The sequence below is a fragment of the Xiphophorus maculatus genome, chromosome 10, assembly GCF_002775205.1.
Source record: "Xiphophorus maculatus strain JP 163 A chromosome 10, X_maculatus-5.0-male, whole genome shotgun sequence".
NCBI classification, from domain to species: domain Eukaryota; kingdom Metazoa; phylum Chordata; class Actinopteri; order Cyprinodontiformes; family Poeciliidae; genus Xiphophorus; species Xiphophorus maculatus.
Window position 1 is genome coordinate 22,013,324 of NC_036452.1, and position 18,550 is coordinate 22,031,873.

An 18,550-nucleotide genomic window follows, 5' to 3' on the forward strand; every position below is an offset into this window, starting at 1 on the left:
ATTTCTTTAAAAACAAACAAAAAAAGAAAGGAAGACCATGCATAACTTTCCTTCCACTTTATAACCAGGTACAGCTTTGTGTTGGTTTATCATAAAATCCAATCAGAGATATGAAAATGCTTGCACTTTATACACGTCTTTCTTAATAATTTTGTTTAAAAAACACTAGCATGTCCTGCAGCAACATTGCTGATTCGTAAAATACGTCTGCGTATAAAAGTAAAAAATAAACAGCATCACTATGGAGCCGCGGTTCTGCAGGCATTTGATAATAACGCACGGATAAATGAGCTGAAGAGACGAGGTGTGGGACAGACAGTCCGGACACGGTCTTCTGATCTCTGGAAGCAAATTCCCGGTAATGAGGCGGCTTTATGGTCATTTCGAATTTATGCTCACTGGATGTAACAATCTTCAATCCTAGAAATGATCAGCCACGTCCATCTAAATGCCTTTTAAATGCTTTCTAAATAGCTGTCGTTTACTTCAGCTACTACGCCAGGCGAAACCTGGAGGGGTCTGACAGCGTTTGGTGGCGTACAGGGAGGGGTAGAGTAGGGACGGTCTCACAAATACTCCAGAGGGGTTAAATTACCCCTGATGTGGTGGCTGATCACCACAGTGAAGCGCCGCCAGCTCAGTGACAGCTGACACAGAGTCCGGTTCCTTTTAGCTGCCGTTAATGCTGAACATTAACAACAAATTTTACCAAAAAAAAAAAGAGCTTCTGCAACAAATCTAGATAGTTTGGTTTCCCTGAAGTTCAAACCACGTCAACAAATTACTACAAAGCACAATTGCAAATTAAGAATACAAAACGACACTAACAAGACAGAAGTGGTATGTCTCAGTGGGAAACCTAAGACTTCACTGATTGGATGATACCACTTTTGGCCTTAGAGCCAGAAATTATTCTGGCTTTAGCGCGTTTGTTGAAAATATGAATGTTAGCGGTGATGGGAACGTAGCTACCGCTGTGAAGGAATATTTCTGAGTTGGGAAACTCTAAGAAATTCAGGTTTGTTCTTTTTCACACTTTGGGCAACATGTAGAACAGTGACTGTCTTCTCGCCTGTCTAAACAATGAGAGTGTGAATGCCAGAATGATTTCCGGTTCTAAAGTGAAAAACGATGTCATCCAATCAGTGATGTCTCACATTTCCCACTGGGACCTACGTCTTCTTTTTTGTTAATGTTGTGTTTTCTTAAAGTGACAGTAATATATTTTATTGAGCAACTGTTCAGCTGTGCAAAACGATTGGACGGACATAGCTCCGCCAGTGAGATAAAGCTCCTCCTCAGAACTGTTTCCAAACTTCCGCCTCACAGAGCAGCATTGCCCCATTAATCCCCCACTTTACTCCTGCAGACTAGCCAGAAGCAATTAGCAAACATCTGGTGGAACTACACATCAACTAAGTTCATTATAGGAGCTACTTCTCAGTGAAGTGCAGGGTAAACAGAGGAGCCATGTTGTGATGACTTCCTGAAGGAGGAGCTTCAGAAAAAGTAGGAGTTTTTAAAGAGACAGAGGCCCAATTTCAAGGTGTTAAATTACAAGTTCAAATTTCTTTTAAGACATATTTGAAATACAGCAATTTTTGTTAACAAATTAAGATGACATAGTTACTTGATTTTGCTATAAAATGATCATGTGTGGCTGGAAACACATAGTACAGCCCCTCTAATTTGTAATTGAGTATCGTGTTTTTGAATATGTTGCTGTGTTTTTACATTTGTAGTTGTGTTCATGGATTTGTTGAAGTGGTTTACGCTGCAAAACAGGAACACGACGTGTTCCGTGTGAGATCTGACTTCTTCTACCAGAGGTGGACTGAGACGTTTTTGTCCTTTTGGGCTTGTTTAGCTCCAGGAAAGCTGCCAGGTTAAGAGTTAAGATCGGGACGTGATTAGAGAAAACCACAGACTGGATGTGAAGCACGCTCTCCGATATCAGAGCTCTGCACTTTGTCCCCCCTGCATTCATCTTCGTTGATCTCCTCTGTCAGACGTTTCTCGGCACCTTAATAACATCAAGCGATGTTCAAAGCGCCAAATCCTGGGGGGCTGATTGGTAATCCAGCCTCGCCCTACTGTCAGATTAGCTTCCAGCAGGAAGGACTCTTTGCTCACATGACCACAGGACTTTGGTTTGTGTTTAAAGTGGTTGATCTAATGATTAATGCCTTTTGTTGTTTTCTGCTACGCAAGAAAAGAAAAAAAACAACCCCTGATTGATAGTTATTTTTGGCACAACAAAGCCTCCCTGACTCCTCGTCAATTTTCTTGTAGACCACAAAGAGGGTGAGGGGGAAACAGGCATCAAAAGGAAACTCATAAGAACAACATTTGTTTTTCCTGTCCCATTAAAATCAATTAGACGCTGAGTGATAACAGCTTCTGATTACTCCTTGGGAGGAGACCGATGCTATCGCGCTCTTTTTGCTGAAACGGCATGACAAGTCGTTCTTTTCACCAAATAGTGGTCGGGGGGGGGGGGACCTCGGTCTCAGCTCAGTCCTTTATCTCTGATGTGGGACACAGTGGTGTCAAAGAGCGCCTTGTGATCCCCCCTCTGGAGCAGTAGGAGGTATTTTAATGGCCGTCCGACCTGCGGTGGCAGTAACATGCTGCCGCGTCTGTCACAGGGAAACCGTTGTGCTGCATCAGAAACCGCAAGTCGACCTGTTGCTTTTCTGCTGCAAAATTTAAAAAAAAAAAAGGCTAACAATGTCTTAACACAGCATCTTTGAAATTTATTAATATGCACAGTAACGATGTGTAAAAGCTTTAAATAAATTCCTCTTTTTTTAATTTACAGTAGCATGAGCTCACATGAAAAACATTTGCTGCAGTTTTCTGGTTAGAGCTTCATGAGTTGGCGAGATAAAGTTGGATTTTAATATTTGTCAGTTCCAGTTATTTTGAACCGCTTAAGGACAAGGCTATTTTCTTGCTGCCATGTCCGCGCTAGCATGCTAGTTCACGTCTTTTCTCGATCAGAATATTCTCTTACCTTTCCCATAGAGACATTTGGTTAATGGCTGTGCCATTTTGAAACCCTCAGGTCATATTAGTTGTTGTGTCTTCCCACATTTACGCTCTAGATTGCCACAAAAACTGATAAGTTTACAAATCAAAAGTCCCTCCATCAACTTAAAAAGTAAAAGGTATATTTCCCCCCCTCTCCCCCCACCGAAAAAGTGCACTCAAAACATTTACACCAATAGTTTCAGGAAGCTAAATCCATGCGAGAAGGACGGTTTAGAAACAATGGAGGACTATTTGTCAGAAAACATCACAGCAGAAACAGTTTTGTGAGAATGCAGAGATATTCTTTGAGAAACAACCTAATTTTCAGGTAGAGGGCAGAGTTTTGAATGAGAGCAGTGTAATGTCTTATTGTAAAAAAAAAGAATCCAGCTACTAGAATGAGAAATGTATATAAGGTAAGTCTAAATAATACCTGAACAAGTTTTGTCCAAACCTGTTGTTGGTTTTCTACTCAGAAAAAAATCATATTGATCTGACCCACTGTAAGCTAAGAACACGTTTCCAGGTTGCGTCCATCGTCTTTTCTCCTCCAGCTGAAGTTTTGCTCATAAACTGGACTGATTCTGAAGTCTGGAACCAGCAATGAAACTACATGCAAAGATCTCATATTTTTACAACTCTTAGAAGTTACATAAACTGCGGCTAGCTAAGCGGAAAGTGTAAAATTACATGGAGTCAATGTTGTCGTGATGAAATCCAATACCCAGTTGTAAACTTTTAGGAAAAATTAAAATTGATGTAGTGTAAAATATCTGTGTGGAAACTGACAGGACAGAGACGTTTCTCCAGTTAGTTTTGGCTTGTTTGCTCTCTCTTTTAAGCAGAAAAAAAAAGTCAAATTCATCTCAGTTTACCAGTAAGAGACTTCAGTCACAGTAGAGAAAAGTTTCCCTTTAAAGCTATGAAAACTATTTGGCTTTCATGAATATGTAACCTGTAATACTTTTATATATTAAGATTTGGTAATGGAATTAAATGATGCAGCAGCAGCAAACCTGTTACTGTGTAAGTGATCGTTTCTCAATAGCCATGAGTCCAGACCTTTAGTACAAAGCAAATAGCACAAGGTTTTATCAGGCTAACACTTTCCTCAATGTTGTGTCACATTTCAAAAATAAAAGTCAAATAGCAATGAATATTAAGTGAAGATGGACAATAATTATGTCCAACCAAAGTGGTCAATAGCTGTGTTACCATGACAAGTGTGCGCAAATTGTTTTGTCGCTATTCTGCTAATGTAAAAAAAAAAAACACAATTTGGCAGTTGCGGTTCTTCCATTAAATAAGAACTGAAACTGGAGTTACACGTAAATAAGCCCGTTCATGCAGTGTGAAAAAATCATGGCAATTTATGTAAATGTTACATAAATTATACTCAGAAATCTGCCGCGGCTAGCTGGCACTCATCTTCTTTGTTGTTTTCGCCGGTAGTAACGTCTGGTTGTAGATCACGTGACGGGGGAAAAAGTGTTTCCGTTGCTGTTTTGCTAAGTACATTTCTTTCAATGTGGTGGACAAACCACCTTCACTCTATCGGAAAAGAGTGGGGTTTATCAAAATTGACGTGTTTCCATTAAGCTAAATAATTTTCGTTATTTCAATTTGCGCATTGCTATGGTTAATGAAAAGCAGCTAATGACAGGAGCCCACTGGGAGCTCTAAACTTTGCATTAGTTTACCTGATGGGGTGCCCGGTTCTTGTTGGTTGTGCGCTCAGGAGACGTCACCGCCTGTCATCCAGCAGCATCGCTTCATGCACGCGCCTGGGCCGGGCCCGGCCGGTTCCGGGGCAGGCAGGCTCTCCTCCCACAGCAGAGACAGCCGCGGAGGGCTTTATTATCTGTAAAACCGGCTGGACGTCTGGCTGAAAACACGCGGCTTCCGTGCTTCGCTCTCCTTACTTCAACTGCATTCATCCCTCAGATTGTCACTTATGGCGACTTGGCTTTTTCACATCTGGAGTTTGTTGGTGATCCTCGCGCCCGGCGGGGCTCACCTCGCGCGTCAAGTTGCCCGCGCGCGGCCGGAGGTGGATGAGCGCGTCTCTGCTCAGGAGAGCGCGAGCCGGGACGCTGTCTCCGTCAACATGTTCAAGCTGCACGAGAGGTACAGCGAGGAGCCGCGGAGCCACGCGGCGGGAAACACCGTGAGGAGCTTCAAAGCTGTCCCGAGTGAGTCGCTGATCCGCGCATTCATTTCTGTCGGTCCAGCCTATCTCTGTTCATTTTGTGAATTGGATTAATTGGATTTTGTGAGACAACATTTGTGTCTTCAAAGCACTAAGATGTCAATATGTAATGTTTACAGAGCCTTCCTCAAGTATTCACTCCCTTTCAACCTGTCTCACCTTACAGACGCAAACTAACGTATTTTACGAGGTTTTAAGTGATAGAAACAACACAAAAATGACACAACACGCTATTATGAATAGGAAAATGATTGTTCACATTTTATTTACTAATAAAAATCTGGTGTACATTAGTTGCCAACCTTCTTTATTCTGATGCTCCTAAATTGAATGTAGCAAACTGCTTCCAGAAGCCAATGAATTAGTAAATAGAGTCAGTGTGTGTGTTATTCATCCATCCATTGGCTCTGTGATGGCTGTAGAAACCGCGTTAGAGCAAAACCAGCATCATGAAGACCAAACAAGGCAGACACACCAGGGAGAAATGTAAAGCAGATTAATGCAAATAATATCCCAAGCTTTGAACATTTCACAGACAGGCCTGCTGCAAGAACACATTTTACTGGGCGATAAACTGTCCCAGAAATTATTGCGAGAAACTTTTAATATTGTCATTTCGAGACCATTTTCAACAAATATAACAGCGGATCTGGAAAACATGTTCAATATCAAGAATAAAGAAACAAAACAACAGAAACAACAATGGCTACGATGGATTACGAAGTCTTGGTAACTAAAAATGCATTTAAAAAAATATTTAGACAGGGAAAACAGGCAAAAGTGGCAGGTAGTGCAAACTAACTACTTTCAATTTATTATCTGAAAAATGGAAAATAGCACAATTAGCATTGAACTGACTGACAGACCAGGCATCAATCAAAAATAATTAAATAAAAGCAGACTAGATGCATATGGTAATTTTAGAGGAACTGATTGATTCTATAAAGACCAGGTTTGCTTAGAGCGCCAGTAGTAGTTGTCCAGATCTCTGCAATCAAATTTTATTTGTATAGCACATTTCAGCAGCAAGAAATTTCAAAGTGTTTTACATCATATTAAAACACAGAAACACAATGCAACATAGAATCAACAATCAAAACACGACATTAAGTCAAGTTCCATCAATAATCCCACACAGAAAGTTTGATAGTTTTGGCCTACATGTAAATCCTGACCTGACATCACCTGTGGCAGCTCGCTGCGGGGACGTTGGATAGAGCTGAATGCATGAAAATATTGTGGATTCTTCAAAACACTTGAAACTGGGGCGGAGGTTCGCCTTTCAACAGGGCTGTGACCCTAAACATACAACAGCGAAGTGGTTTAGCCCAAGAGTATGTGTTGCAATGGCCTAGTCAAAATCTAGATTTACATCCTAGTAAGAATCTGTGGCAAAATGTTAAAATTGCTGCTTACGGATACTTGTTTTTCAATCTGACTTAGTTTCAGTCTCCTGATGTGCAGAGCAGGTAAAGGCGTAGTCCTAAATGACTGGCAGCTGTATTTGCACCAATTTAGTTTAGTTCATGCGGCACCAATTCACAACACGTGTCATCTCAAAGTGCCAGAAAGTGTTGGTTTATGGGGGGAAATAATAAAAATTCACACTTTCCAGTTTTTTATTTGTAAAAGCTGTTTTAAAACCAAGCACTGTTTTCCTTCCACTTCACAATTTGTGCACTACTTTGTGTTTGTGGTATAAGATTTCATCAAAGTACACGGATTGAAGTTTAATGACAAAAGTCTTTTGAATCTGACCATTCATCACACCCAGGAAAAAAATAGCTGCAAATCATTTATATACACACTAAAAAGATTCCAGAAATAAGTGAAATATATATTTTCAAGCATCTATTCATAACTATGCTTTTAATAGCATAGATGGAGAATTAAGGGGCTCTAGTTTTTAAATTAAAAGGTGCGTTAAGCATGTTTTACATTGTCATCACACATTTCAGTCACTTTTAAAGGATAAAAGTATCAACCTAAAGGGTCAAGTTAGACATTAAAGGTTCAATCAAAAATGCTTTGTGGAAAGGTTAGTTGTGTTTTTTAATTTTTTGTTGTTGTATTTTATGGCCGTGAACAACCGAGTGTCGATGTACCGTCCATCTCGCAGCAGTAGCCAGCCTCCCTTCGGGCTACATGTCTGCACCTCAGTGCTCCGACTGCGTTATGATTTACTGAACAGAGTGACTTAAAGAGTCAAATGCTGTTGCCTCCTCAGTAGATGTAGCAGTCGAGGTGTTAGACAAGCGCCTATTATCACAGCCAGACACCGGCTGCACACCAAAAAAAAAAAAAAAAAAAAAAAGAGTAAAGCCTCGGGAGTAACTTTTTCTTCAATAAGCACTTCCATATGCCTGCGAGAGACCTACTGGACTGGTCCAATGTTTGTCTTTCAGACTGTGGTGGAAGTGCGGGAGACGAGGCTGAACTTCAAGAGTATAGCTATCAGGGATGAGGTTTTTGGTCATGCATAAGGCAAGCACTTAACCGTGCCGCGCTTAATATTTTCCATGCCGCTCCGCTCAGATGTGTTGAGAAACATGTTGTGGTGAGTGGGGTTTTTTCTCTGGTTACTGGTTCTCATTTACCTCAAACCTGTCAGAAGAGATGACAAAGGACGAGATAAAACAGATAACAGGTTCCAGGAAGCGCTTGTTTTAGGTTTCGCATCTGTTTAAGAGCATATCCGTTTGAGGTGAAATGAGATTTTTGATTGTGTTTCTTTGTCTCAAATGAAAAATCAGCTAAGAAAGAGCAGCATCTGCTGTCGTGAGCTATGGGTCCGTATTAGATTCTCACCGTATGATAAGCTTTAAGTAAAAAATACAGCTATTACAATTACAGCAATAACGTAAAAACCAAAAAATATATATATTTATTAGATTTTTAAACAGTAACAATTATTCCTGCTGCTGCTTAAATAATAAAATGTAACCTGCGTCACTCAATCAAGTTTATTTGTACAGCACATTTCAGCAACACGGCAGTTCAAAGTGCTTTACATCACAAAAACATAAAAACATCATAAACACACAATACATCCAACAATTGTGAATATCATTAACAGACACTGAATCTTGTCGAGTGCCATTGTTAAAATCATCAGCACACAGGAAATATGTTGGTCAATGTTCTATTTATTATGCTTGAAAAGCAGCTAAACACGTGAGTTCTTAGTCTTGATTTCAGAGGGATGGAGGATGCTCCTTTATTTTATGCACCGTGACTCTTTTTTTGGGGGGTGGAATTTCGCCAGAGTGCCAAATATCTCTTTCTGGAAATAAGGGAAAAGTCGATTAGTCTTTTTAGCTAGCTGGGTGGCAGTGCTAAGTAACAGGTGGGAGAATAGCAGCGCTTTGTGAGTCAATCCCTTGCACTTACTCTAACTCACTACAGCTGTCAGTCTGGGACTTTTTCTGGCAGGTCGTTAAGAAGTATTTAAACCATATGAATGGTACTACAGAAAAATGTAGTAATTTTGAAAGCATTACCTTTTATACTTTGACACCAGTTATCAATCCAACACTAGCTGTCACATGCGATTTTCAAGTTGATGAGAATTTTCTTTCCACCCTGCTGATTTGCTTTTTCATGTCTTTCAGGAGTTTTGCACGGCAAAGAGTTGCTCCAGTTCAATCTGTCTTCAATTCAAAACTCAGAGATCATCCTTTCGGCCTCTTTTCACTTCCTTAACAAGCGGCCCCGTCACTATCAGAGGCCATGGCATTTGAGAAAGCCTCGCCACCTAGCCATTGGAGTCCGGCATTTGCCCTCCTCGCAGCTCCTCTTCTATGGATCTTCCTCAAATTCGGGTTTTGCAATACCTCTTGGAAACATTAGTCTCATGTCGCTAAAGAAAGGCTCTTGGCAAACCAGAGATGTGACCACAGTGGTGAGACAGGCTAGGGATGTCAATGAGCTTGTGATCACTGTGGAGGTTGATGTGGGGTTTCAGGCAGCAAGGATTCAACAGAGAGGCCCACTCAGCCATGAGCATCTGTCTCCGGCCAACCAGCCGTACATTCTGGTGTATGCTGACGATCAAGCTATAGACGAGCCTAACAGTGTCGCCTTGTCACTTCAGAGGTACGGGCCTTTTCCTGTCGGGGATGACGCAGCCGCCTCCACTTCAGCTTCAAGGATCCGGAGAGAGCTACATCTCCAGATTGAAACCAATGACATCCCAGAGGTTCATTTCAGCACCTTGAAAAACCATGAACTCTGGCAAAACACGTACTTCCCAGCTAAAGTAAAAGCTGAAGTCACAAATGGGAGAAAGCACGGGCAGGTGAGCAGTGAGACCATGAGAAAGCCCCAGGTTTTAAATTTTGATGAACGGACAATGAAAAAGGCGAGAAGGAGACAGTGGAGCGAGCCCAGGGTTTGCTCCAGACGCTACCTCAGAGTGGACTTCGCTGACATTGGCTGGAGTGAATGGGTGTTGGCACCAAAGTCTTTTGATGCCTACTACTGTGCCGGGACATGTGGATTCCCTATACCTAAAGTAAGTCATGGGAACTTTAAGATAAAGTCTCTCTAGAGGTTTATTATTTTAGCAATTATCTGTTGGGTGGCAGGGTGGCAATGATTATATCAACAGGAAGCATTTAAGGCTTAAGAACTTCTTGTAAGGCCAGTTGAGTCTAAGAGTTGACCTGTTTTTGAACTGAGGAAGAAGATAGATCCTTGATTTGCCCCTGGCTGTGATAAAGTATTTTAGATGCTTATTTTGGGAATTCTGTGTTGTTCAGTTAGTCCTCAGTGCTAATGGTTGCTTTTTTTTCTACACTTGATTTCTTTAGTTGGCACATCCCTCTAATCATGCCACCATCCAGAGTATCGTCCGAGCTGTCGGAATCGTCCCAGGGATCCCGGAACCATGTTGCGTTCCAGACAAGATGAATTCCCTCAGTGTCCTCTTCCTGGACCCGGATAGAAACATGGTTCTGAAGGTCTACCCAGGAATGTCCGTGGATACGTGCGGCTGTCGATAGGACCACCCAATCCTCCAAGAAGTGTGATGATTGAAAAACAGAGAAAAAGACTGTACTGTTGACGCCGAATGTGCAGGAAACCACGTCAGAGGGAAGAACTGAGAAATGGCCTTTTTTTAAATCATACTTGTTCTTGTTTGTTTTCTGACCTGACTGAACGTTGCCGTAAAGCATGCTGCTCTATTAACAGTTTTTAAAGCTAATGTTTATCACGTATTCTGTTTTCACTTATTTCTATACATTCCTTAAAGAAAGGCTGTGGCGGTTCCCTTAAGAAAACATGTTAAAATCTTTTTTGTTGGCTTCCTGGATGTTGATGAGGATTCTTTTTTTTGGACAAAATATCCAAAATGATTTTGTCTTAGCTCAAACTTTAGGCCTTAACTCAAGCGGACCTGGTTTTTGTAGGGTCACCTCAGACCCTTTAGGAACGACCCTGTGCAGGAAACTCCGCTGTTAGCCATTTGTGTGCAGTTAAAGACGAGCTGGGTTTCAGCAGCTTTCCTCTCTTGGCTTTCATCTTTCATTTTAAAAACTCAACTTTTAGTCAAGCTGACAGGCTGCAACCTTGCGGAGAGCATCAGAAACCGAAACTGCAGAATGTTCAACTTGTGTCACGTTTAACCATCTGTTGTCATTTCTGTGGTGTGGTGACGTTTTATCATGAATAATGCATCATAATCTCCTTAAAACCAGCTCCAATAGCATTGCTTCTGTGTTTTTCATTTAAAGGTTTTATTGGTCTTCCATTGACTGTTCAAGCATGGCATGTTAATGTTTGTGTGGTTGCATCTTCTGAGTCCTAGAGTGAAAAACGGTGTGATGCTGCCCTCTGCTGTGCAAGCTGATGAACTGAGGAATGAAAAACTTGGTGCAGCTGTTCTGGATTTCCTTACAAATGTAGGCCATAAACAAACTTGTACAGGTACTGATGTGTAAAATAATAATGGATTTTAAACAATAACTAAAATGTCCAATTTATGTATTCACAAGTATGTGACTATAAAGTGTAATTAAATTGTATTACAGTAGTGTGTATACTTGAACAGATTATATGGTAAGTTTATGGAAGAAAAAGTTGACTTGTATATACAGTCAATGGTAACTGTTGACTTTATATAAAATTGATAACTATAAAGCTAATAATTCTAATATCTTTTTTTTTTAAATACAGTATTATGAATTAAGTGAGGATTGTGTTTTTCATTTGAACAAATCTGTATGAAACTACAGTGTGAATCTGGAAACAAAGCATGTGCAGTTTATCCCTATCTATATCTTTTAGGGATTTTTGAAAATATAAATATTTTTGTTAATTTAGATCTGTTAAAACTATATTTTAAAAAAAATCATAAACCCAAATTACACAACTTGAAACCCATTCAATGAAAGAAAGCATGAAGCTCCGGTCACACTTTTGCTTTTTATATAATAGACGGAACAAAATAAAAATAAATAAAACAGCTTGTGCTATGTGAGTCTACAGGTGGAAAATTAATTGGGTTTTGTGGAGCATCAATTCCTGCATTTTTTTTCAATCTGCATATTGATTTTGATGTGCTTCCACTCTGAATAGTTCATTAGTTTTGGAATCAAGGGTGTGAAATTCAGTGTTTTGCTGTATCACTTCTTTTCCCAATACATAACTGTCTTCCTTTACCATTATTGTCATTATTTAGTATATTTGAGGATCTTCTCTAGCATCCCAGAATTAAACTGAATTGTCTATGAACACTCGAGTTGGTCAGGTAATTATTAACTAAGAAATCAAAACTAAGTCAAACTCAGGTTTAGCTTTAAGCACCCTGCATGCTGAGTTGAGTGAATCTTTATTAGTACAGAGACAGCACAGCATAGTGTAGGAATAAATAATCACAATAATTACTCCAGGGGTGTTCAAAATTTAGTCTTTTGTGGTTCGTTTGCCTATAAATGCAAAAACAAGAAATGCAAAATATTTTTAATGAAGTGTAGCAGCCTCAATTATAAATGGAAATAATCTGTAAATCATTGTAGATTAAAAACATAAAACAAGGGTCTGTTTTAAAATTGAAAAAAATCTGAATGTTTGTAGGTTCGTTTATTTAAACATATTCACTGCAATAAAAAATCTCCTAATACACAACAATTATTGGAGACAAAATCAAATCTTGCTACAGTGAAGCCTCAGTGAAGTTGGTCCCCCACCTTCTTCAAATCAGACAAAATTGGTGTCAAACGGTTGTGCTGGTTTGTGCAGCAAAAATTTTCGTTTGTGCCGCTATCATTTCAAAGATATTAAGAGATGTTCCCAGAGGTCATGAAAGGTCAACCAGCCCCCCTACCCCCCACTACCTTCGTCAAATCAGACAAAATTGGTGTCAATCAACTCAACTACGTTTGTGCAGCAAAAAGTTTTATTTGTGCTGCTTTGGCTTTGAAGATATTGATGAAAGATTAAAAGTAATTTTGATTTAGTGAAAGTGTGTGTGTGTGGGGGGGGGGGGGGAGGCTAGTTGACCTTTAAACTTCCATCTTCAAAGCCAAAGCAGCACAAACAAAAATGTTTGCTGCACAAATGTAGTCGAGTTGACTGACACCAATAATGTCGGATTTGAAGAAGGTAGGGGGGCCGACTTCACCGAGGTGTTGACTTATGACACTATACCCACATTTCTCATGGTTTTTCTTTTCACTTGAATTTCCCTCCATGCCTGCAGCGATTGCTGTACTTGTGCCCATGCATTTCGTTGTCTCCTTTCACGAATGAATAACTCCATAGAGGGGAACTTACAAAAATCTTGAAAAGGCCCCATTGAGAGCATTTTTTAAAAAGCTCAGCGTGAACCAAGTACTAAGTGACAACGAGAGTAAAAGACTTTAACTCTCAGAGGGGAGGGCGTCCTTCACAAAAACCTCCATCTATTGACAAACCCATCCTATGTGCGGACAGTGCAACAGTCCATACCTGCTGATACACTGAGGTTGTCTTCAAAGCGAGGTGCAGTTAGTTTTGCCTGTCAAACAAATGTAGGCCAAACAGTTTTGTCATAGCCTCATCTGATCAGAATGAATAAATCATTTCAATAATTCAATCTGAACCATACATGTGTATTGGGATCAACAGTGTTTGCATGGCTCCTGCGCCGTAAAGTTTTGCCCATTTTCCCATGTTTCTGCTCTGATGAATTATAATTGAGCCTTTCGGTTTCTTCTCTGAAATGAGCTCTCAGTTTCTCTGGGTGCCCATGTTTTATGAGGTTTTTAGCCGCAGCGTACATTCCTCCTATTATCAGATGTTAAAACGAACGTGTTCTACAGCAGCGTTTTCATTAAATACGTGCGCAAAAACTTGGTCAATGTGACGCTAACGTAAAACAAAACAAAACATTTTGCAGTTGCGGCGTGTAAATAAGAAATGTAATTAAGTTCGTTCACGCAATAAGTCATTAAAGAAACTTGATCCTCCAATTACTTCCTGTCGTCTGGTTGTTAATCATGTGTCCCGTGTGACGTGGGGGAAAGTGTTTCCATAGCAGTTTTGCTAAATTCACCAATTACGATTTGGCCCCCCAACAAAACCAAACACCTCATCGTAGTGTGAGCACCAGAACATTTTATTAAAAAGCAAAATTGGTGTGTTTCCCTTAATTTATTCACCGTCAGTCTGTCAGTCTAGCTGGAAAGCCGTGTGTTGGTTAGTTGGTCTTTCAAACTCTTTTCATTTTTAGACTCTGGTCTGTGAGGCTCAAGGTGCCGGTTTATAACCTGAACTGTTTTAATCTTCTCATCAACTTAATCCCTGATCTCTCTGCTGTGTTTCAACACACTTTTCAGAAGAAGAAGAAGTTGGAACTTGCTACGAGGTGCCATGTTTCTCCAGCTGTTCCTCTCTGGTTGATGTGAATATGTAGCTGGGAAAAAGGCACTTTGTGGAAATGTCCGCTTGTCAAAAACCTCACATTTTCCAGCGCTTCCCTCATTATCGCTGTGAAGTGTTTACAGTGTCTTCATTAGCCGACAGCCTCCAGATGATAACGGAGCTTTAGAAGGGCATCAATGATGGTGATAAGCAGGCCAAGCTACTTTTTTTTTTCGTTTTTCGGTTGACGCCAGTCCCTCTGTTTACTCTTGGAGCATGGGAGCGGATAACAAGACCGTCATTCTTGCGCCGGGGAACGCCGTTTTCAACCTTTCCAACCGCAAACTCTCATTTCAGAGGCTAAAGTCGTCGCCCGCTAAGACTCTTTTATCAAAATGAAGATATCCGGGACCTTCCTGCTCCAGACGTGCGCGACTCTGGTGGTCTCCATCGCCTCCTGCACCTGCAAGCCTCTCAGTAACAACTCCCAAAGCGAAGATCTGGAGAGGCTCTACTTGGAGCTGTCGGAGGACGTGTTGGAGAAAGAAGACAAGGAGTCACAAATGGACTTTTTGGAAAGCATGAAGGAAGGTTTCCTGAGGCAACTCAACCTTTCAGACGTTCCACAGGAGGATCGAAAGATCTCGCCCTCTCAGTTCATGGTGGAGCTGTACAACAAGTACTCCTCAAACCGGTCGGCGGTCCCTCAGTTTGATGTCATACGAAGCTTCGCCGTCCAAGGTACCGACAGTGATGACGCCTTCTGCGTCTCTGATGCAAACAAGTTTATAGAAATGGAGATATGGTTAATTGTCACCATTGTTGTTGTTTTTGTTGCTTGACACAGTTAGGAGAATATTATTTGCTCTGAGAAAACACTGTCATGGAAGGGGTTTGTTAAATTAATGAAAGTAAATTGAGAAGTAAGTGTTAAAAAAGGATAAGTTGGGGTGAAAGGTGAAGGGGCAACCGAAGCTGCAAACTGACAAGCTGTTATACTGGAGAGCGGGATTGAGCTGGGAGTGTTTTATTTATGTTTTTCATTCAAGAAATGTTTTAGAACCAAATCTCAATAGATATAAACTTTGCTAAAAAAAAAAAAAAGAAAAAAGTCAGAAGCCTTGCCTAAAACAAATTTAAGATGGTAAAGATACAAAGAGCACAAAATAAATACAAATTGAATGAATATTTATTTATTTACTTGTTTCTAATACAAATAATTAAGTATTTCTGGATTTCTGAAGACGGGTTATTTAGAAAAAATTAAATACGTGTATGTTTGTGTTTGGAATTCTGTAAACACGCAACAACAACAAAATTTGACATAAAATTATTGAAGAAAAAAAACCATTCCACATAAAAATTGACATATTTGTTGACTTAGTTTATTATCATGCTCAACCTATAAATGTATAAATATTTTCAGAGGGTCTTGCTTATTACTATTTTTATCTATTTAAAAAGAGATTAATTTGTTCATTTTATTATATGCGTTTCTTTATTAAAAAAAAATCTAAATACGTAAATAAATGTGTTTGGTAAATAAAATAAATGCACAATGTGATTTAGTATGTTTTCTACAGGCTAAATAAATAAACTAACTGATCCTTTTTTTTCTTGTTATCTTTAATAGATGTCATGATAATCGGCCCAAAGTCAAGGTTCCGGCTGCAGTTCAACGTCAGCATCCCGAACCACGAGCAGATCATCACCGCTGAGCTGCAGCTCTTCTTCTTCCCACATACCGGGTCAAATGTCACGTCGCAGAGCTTCAAAACCGCAGTCAAAGTCTACGAAGCGAACGGCGACAACTCCACCTCGCCTTCGCGCCCGCTGGACAGCGCGGGCGTGTCGGCCTCGCAGAGCACATGGGCCACGTTCGATGTGACGGCAGCCATTCGGAGCGGGATTGGGTCGGGCCGGGGCGCCACAGCGCTCGACGTGGCGGTGGACAGGGAGGACTGCGACGGAGCAGAGGAGGGAGCGGGCTGTCTGAACATGAGCGCGTCTGTCGGCGACGATTCCGCAGCCGCTTTAATAATCTTCTCGGACGACTTTAACAGCAGGAGGACGGAGAGAAAGAGAGAGCTCAGAGAGATGGCCCTCCGCGAGGAAGACCCTTTCCTTCACACGGGGGCCGACTGGGACAGAGGCCGTCGGGCGCCGCGCGAGACCCCCCGCGCTCGGCGCCCGCGGCGAACAAAACGCAAGGCGGACGGGGAGTACTGCCGCAGAACCTCGCTCAGGGTCAGCTTCAAAGACATCGGCTGGAACAGCTGGATCGTGGCGCCCCCGGAGTACGACGCCTTCGAGTGCCGTGGGATGTGTTCCTACCCGCTGACGGACGAGTCCACCCCGTCGAGGCACGCCATCATCCAGACGCTGCTGAACCTCAGGGACCCCAAGAAGGCCAACATGGCCTGCTGCGTGCCCATAAAACTGGACCCCATAACGGTCATGTACAAGGAGAACGGGCGCATCACTATCAGATACCTTTATGAGGAAATGAAGGTGGCGGAGTGCGGTTGCAGGTAGTCGGAAAAGAGTCGGGGTAAAGCAGGTGGAAGAGGTGAATTGCTTTTGTGTTTTAAACACAGTTTATGCCAGAAAGGTTAAAGGTTAAGCAGCTGTTGACTTGTGCTTACCCTAAGAGGCATGTTAAAGTATTCTCTATCAACACAATAACATGTAAAGTAGCACTGAAATAGTAGACATGTGGCTTTTTCAGCCTCTCAAGCTGCATTTTCTTTTGAATATTTTTGATTTTCTCTACAAAAATATCCACAAATACTGACCCACAAACAGATGGGTTTCCACTGTAATGTCTTCAACACTCCTTTAATTAAGGGATTGCACTTTCAGCGTCGCCATTACCTTATTGTTAAATTCAAATAAAGAATTATTGTTGGTAAGTAATTATTTTTCTAGCATTTGAAATGACTCCAACTTGCAGGAAACCAAAATACAGACACTTTTTGCATGAAGTACCTCAGACTTGTCAATTGTGTACAATATTGTCCTCATGCCTGTTGACAAAAAAAATCCCCAGAGGATGATTATGCCAGTACCATGTTTCACTGAGCAGGTGATGTTTTTCCAGGATTCTGTGTAAAGTTTTTACCCCACACATGGACCATAGATTTAGGTAGAACATTGTATATCTACATTGAACAGTGGTCACAATGTTCACAGTTCAGGACTTTAATCTGGAACCTAACCCTTAAGTTTTGAACCTGAGCTTCCTCCCTGTCCTTGATGCCGTTTGTTCTCTAACAAACCACTGAGGCCAGAAACAGAAATGGATTTAATCACACACAGTGGACTCCATTTACTAAACAGGTAGTTTATGGTGGTCCACAGCATAAAAATCTCAAAATACATTAAAGTTTGTGGCTTTGATGTGTCAAAATGTGAAAAGTTTCCAGAGGTATGAATATGTTCTCATTTGTAGGGTTTAATCTGAGGTTGTAGTTAAAATCGGACAAGAATCTTTTTTTTTTTTATACCAGCTTCTAGTAAAAGCTTATAGTAGCAATAATAAAGTGAAAGGATAAATACTGAATAACTGATTTTTAGGCATCATAACGGCTCAATTTGTACATTAACTGGTAAATAAAAACGTGTTTAATAGTAATATGTACTTTATCAATGGCCTGTAAATAACTGCTTCCACGTATTTGAATAAGTTATGCTATACATCAGGGGTCCCCAAACTTTCTCCTGTGAGGGCCACATAACTTGTCCCTTCTCTGATGGGGGGCCGGGGTCAGTTTGTAGCAGAAAAAATGTGACGATTGTAAGAGTGCTAAACATAAAAATGTATTGTTTTTCAGAAAGCACAATCAAATAACCTTTTCTGGATTCTTCAGAGAACAAAAGTCAGGAAATAACACTATTTATGAAATAAATAATAACCAAATAACACTGGGTTCTCCACATAAAAAAAAGGGTTAGGGTCAATTATATGCATGTATAAAATAGTTACTAACTAGTAGTTAATAATAAATAAAGTTCATTACTAAGGAACATTTATTTTATTGCAAAAGTCCAACTTATCAAATAAAAATGCACATATATGAAAATACTCTGGTATTGTTCAGGGGGCCGGACCAAATGTGGAGGCGGGCCGCATCTGGCCCGCGGGCCGTAGTTTGGGGACCACTGCTATACATGGACGATGGATGCTTGTCTCTAATCGATTATATCAATAAAATTATACAGTTTTGCTGCAAAATTCCCCTAAATTTGTATTGAGTCTTCAACCTCATTTTCTGCTTCACATGTCATGATTTTTACAAAAAAAAAAAAAAGGTAATGTAAATAACATTAAAAAAATTACACCACCCTGTGTTTGACTATGATTCGTTTCCTGGAGGTACTTTGGATGTTCTTCTATGACAGGGGTGTCCAAACTTTTTGCAAAGAGGGCCAGATTTGATAAAGTCAAGATGCCTGGGGGCCAAT

The 18,550-nt window shown here is 40.6% G+C and overlaps 2 protein-coding genes across 2 annotated transcripts; both read left to right on the forward strand.

Annotated features, from left to right (window-relative positions):
- Nucleotides 1-4,846: 4,846 nt before the first annotated feature.
- On the forward strand, nt 4,847-11,904 carry gdf10 (growth differentiation factor 10). The gene is made up of 3 exons (XM_005809668.3): nt 4,847-5,225; nt 8,854-9,755; nt 10,054-11,904. Exons 1-3 carry the CDS (start codon nt 4,988-4,990, stop codon nt 10,243-10,245), a joined length of 1,332 nt encoding a protein of 443 aa, XP_005809725.2. The 5' UTR covers nt 4,847-4,987; the 3' UTR covers nt 10,246-11,904.
- A 1,769-nt stretch (nt 11,905-13,673) lies between these two features.
- On the forward strand, nt 13,674-17,853 carry LOC102224264 (growth/differentiation factor 2). The gene is made up of 2 exons (XM_005809678.2): nt 13,674-14,827; nt 15,720-17,853. The coding sequence occupies exons 1-2, from the start codon at nt 14,482-14,484 to the stop codon at nt 16,619-16,621; spliced, it is 1,248 nt and encodes a 415-aa protein (XP_005809735.1). The 5' UTR covers nt 13,674-14,481; the 3' UTR covers nt 16,622-17,853.
- Nucleotides 17,854-18,550: the final 697 nt, after the last annotated feature.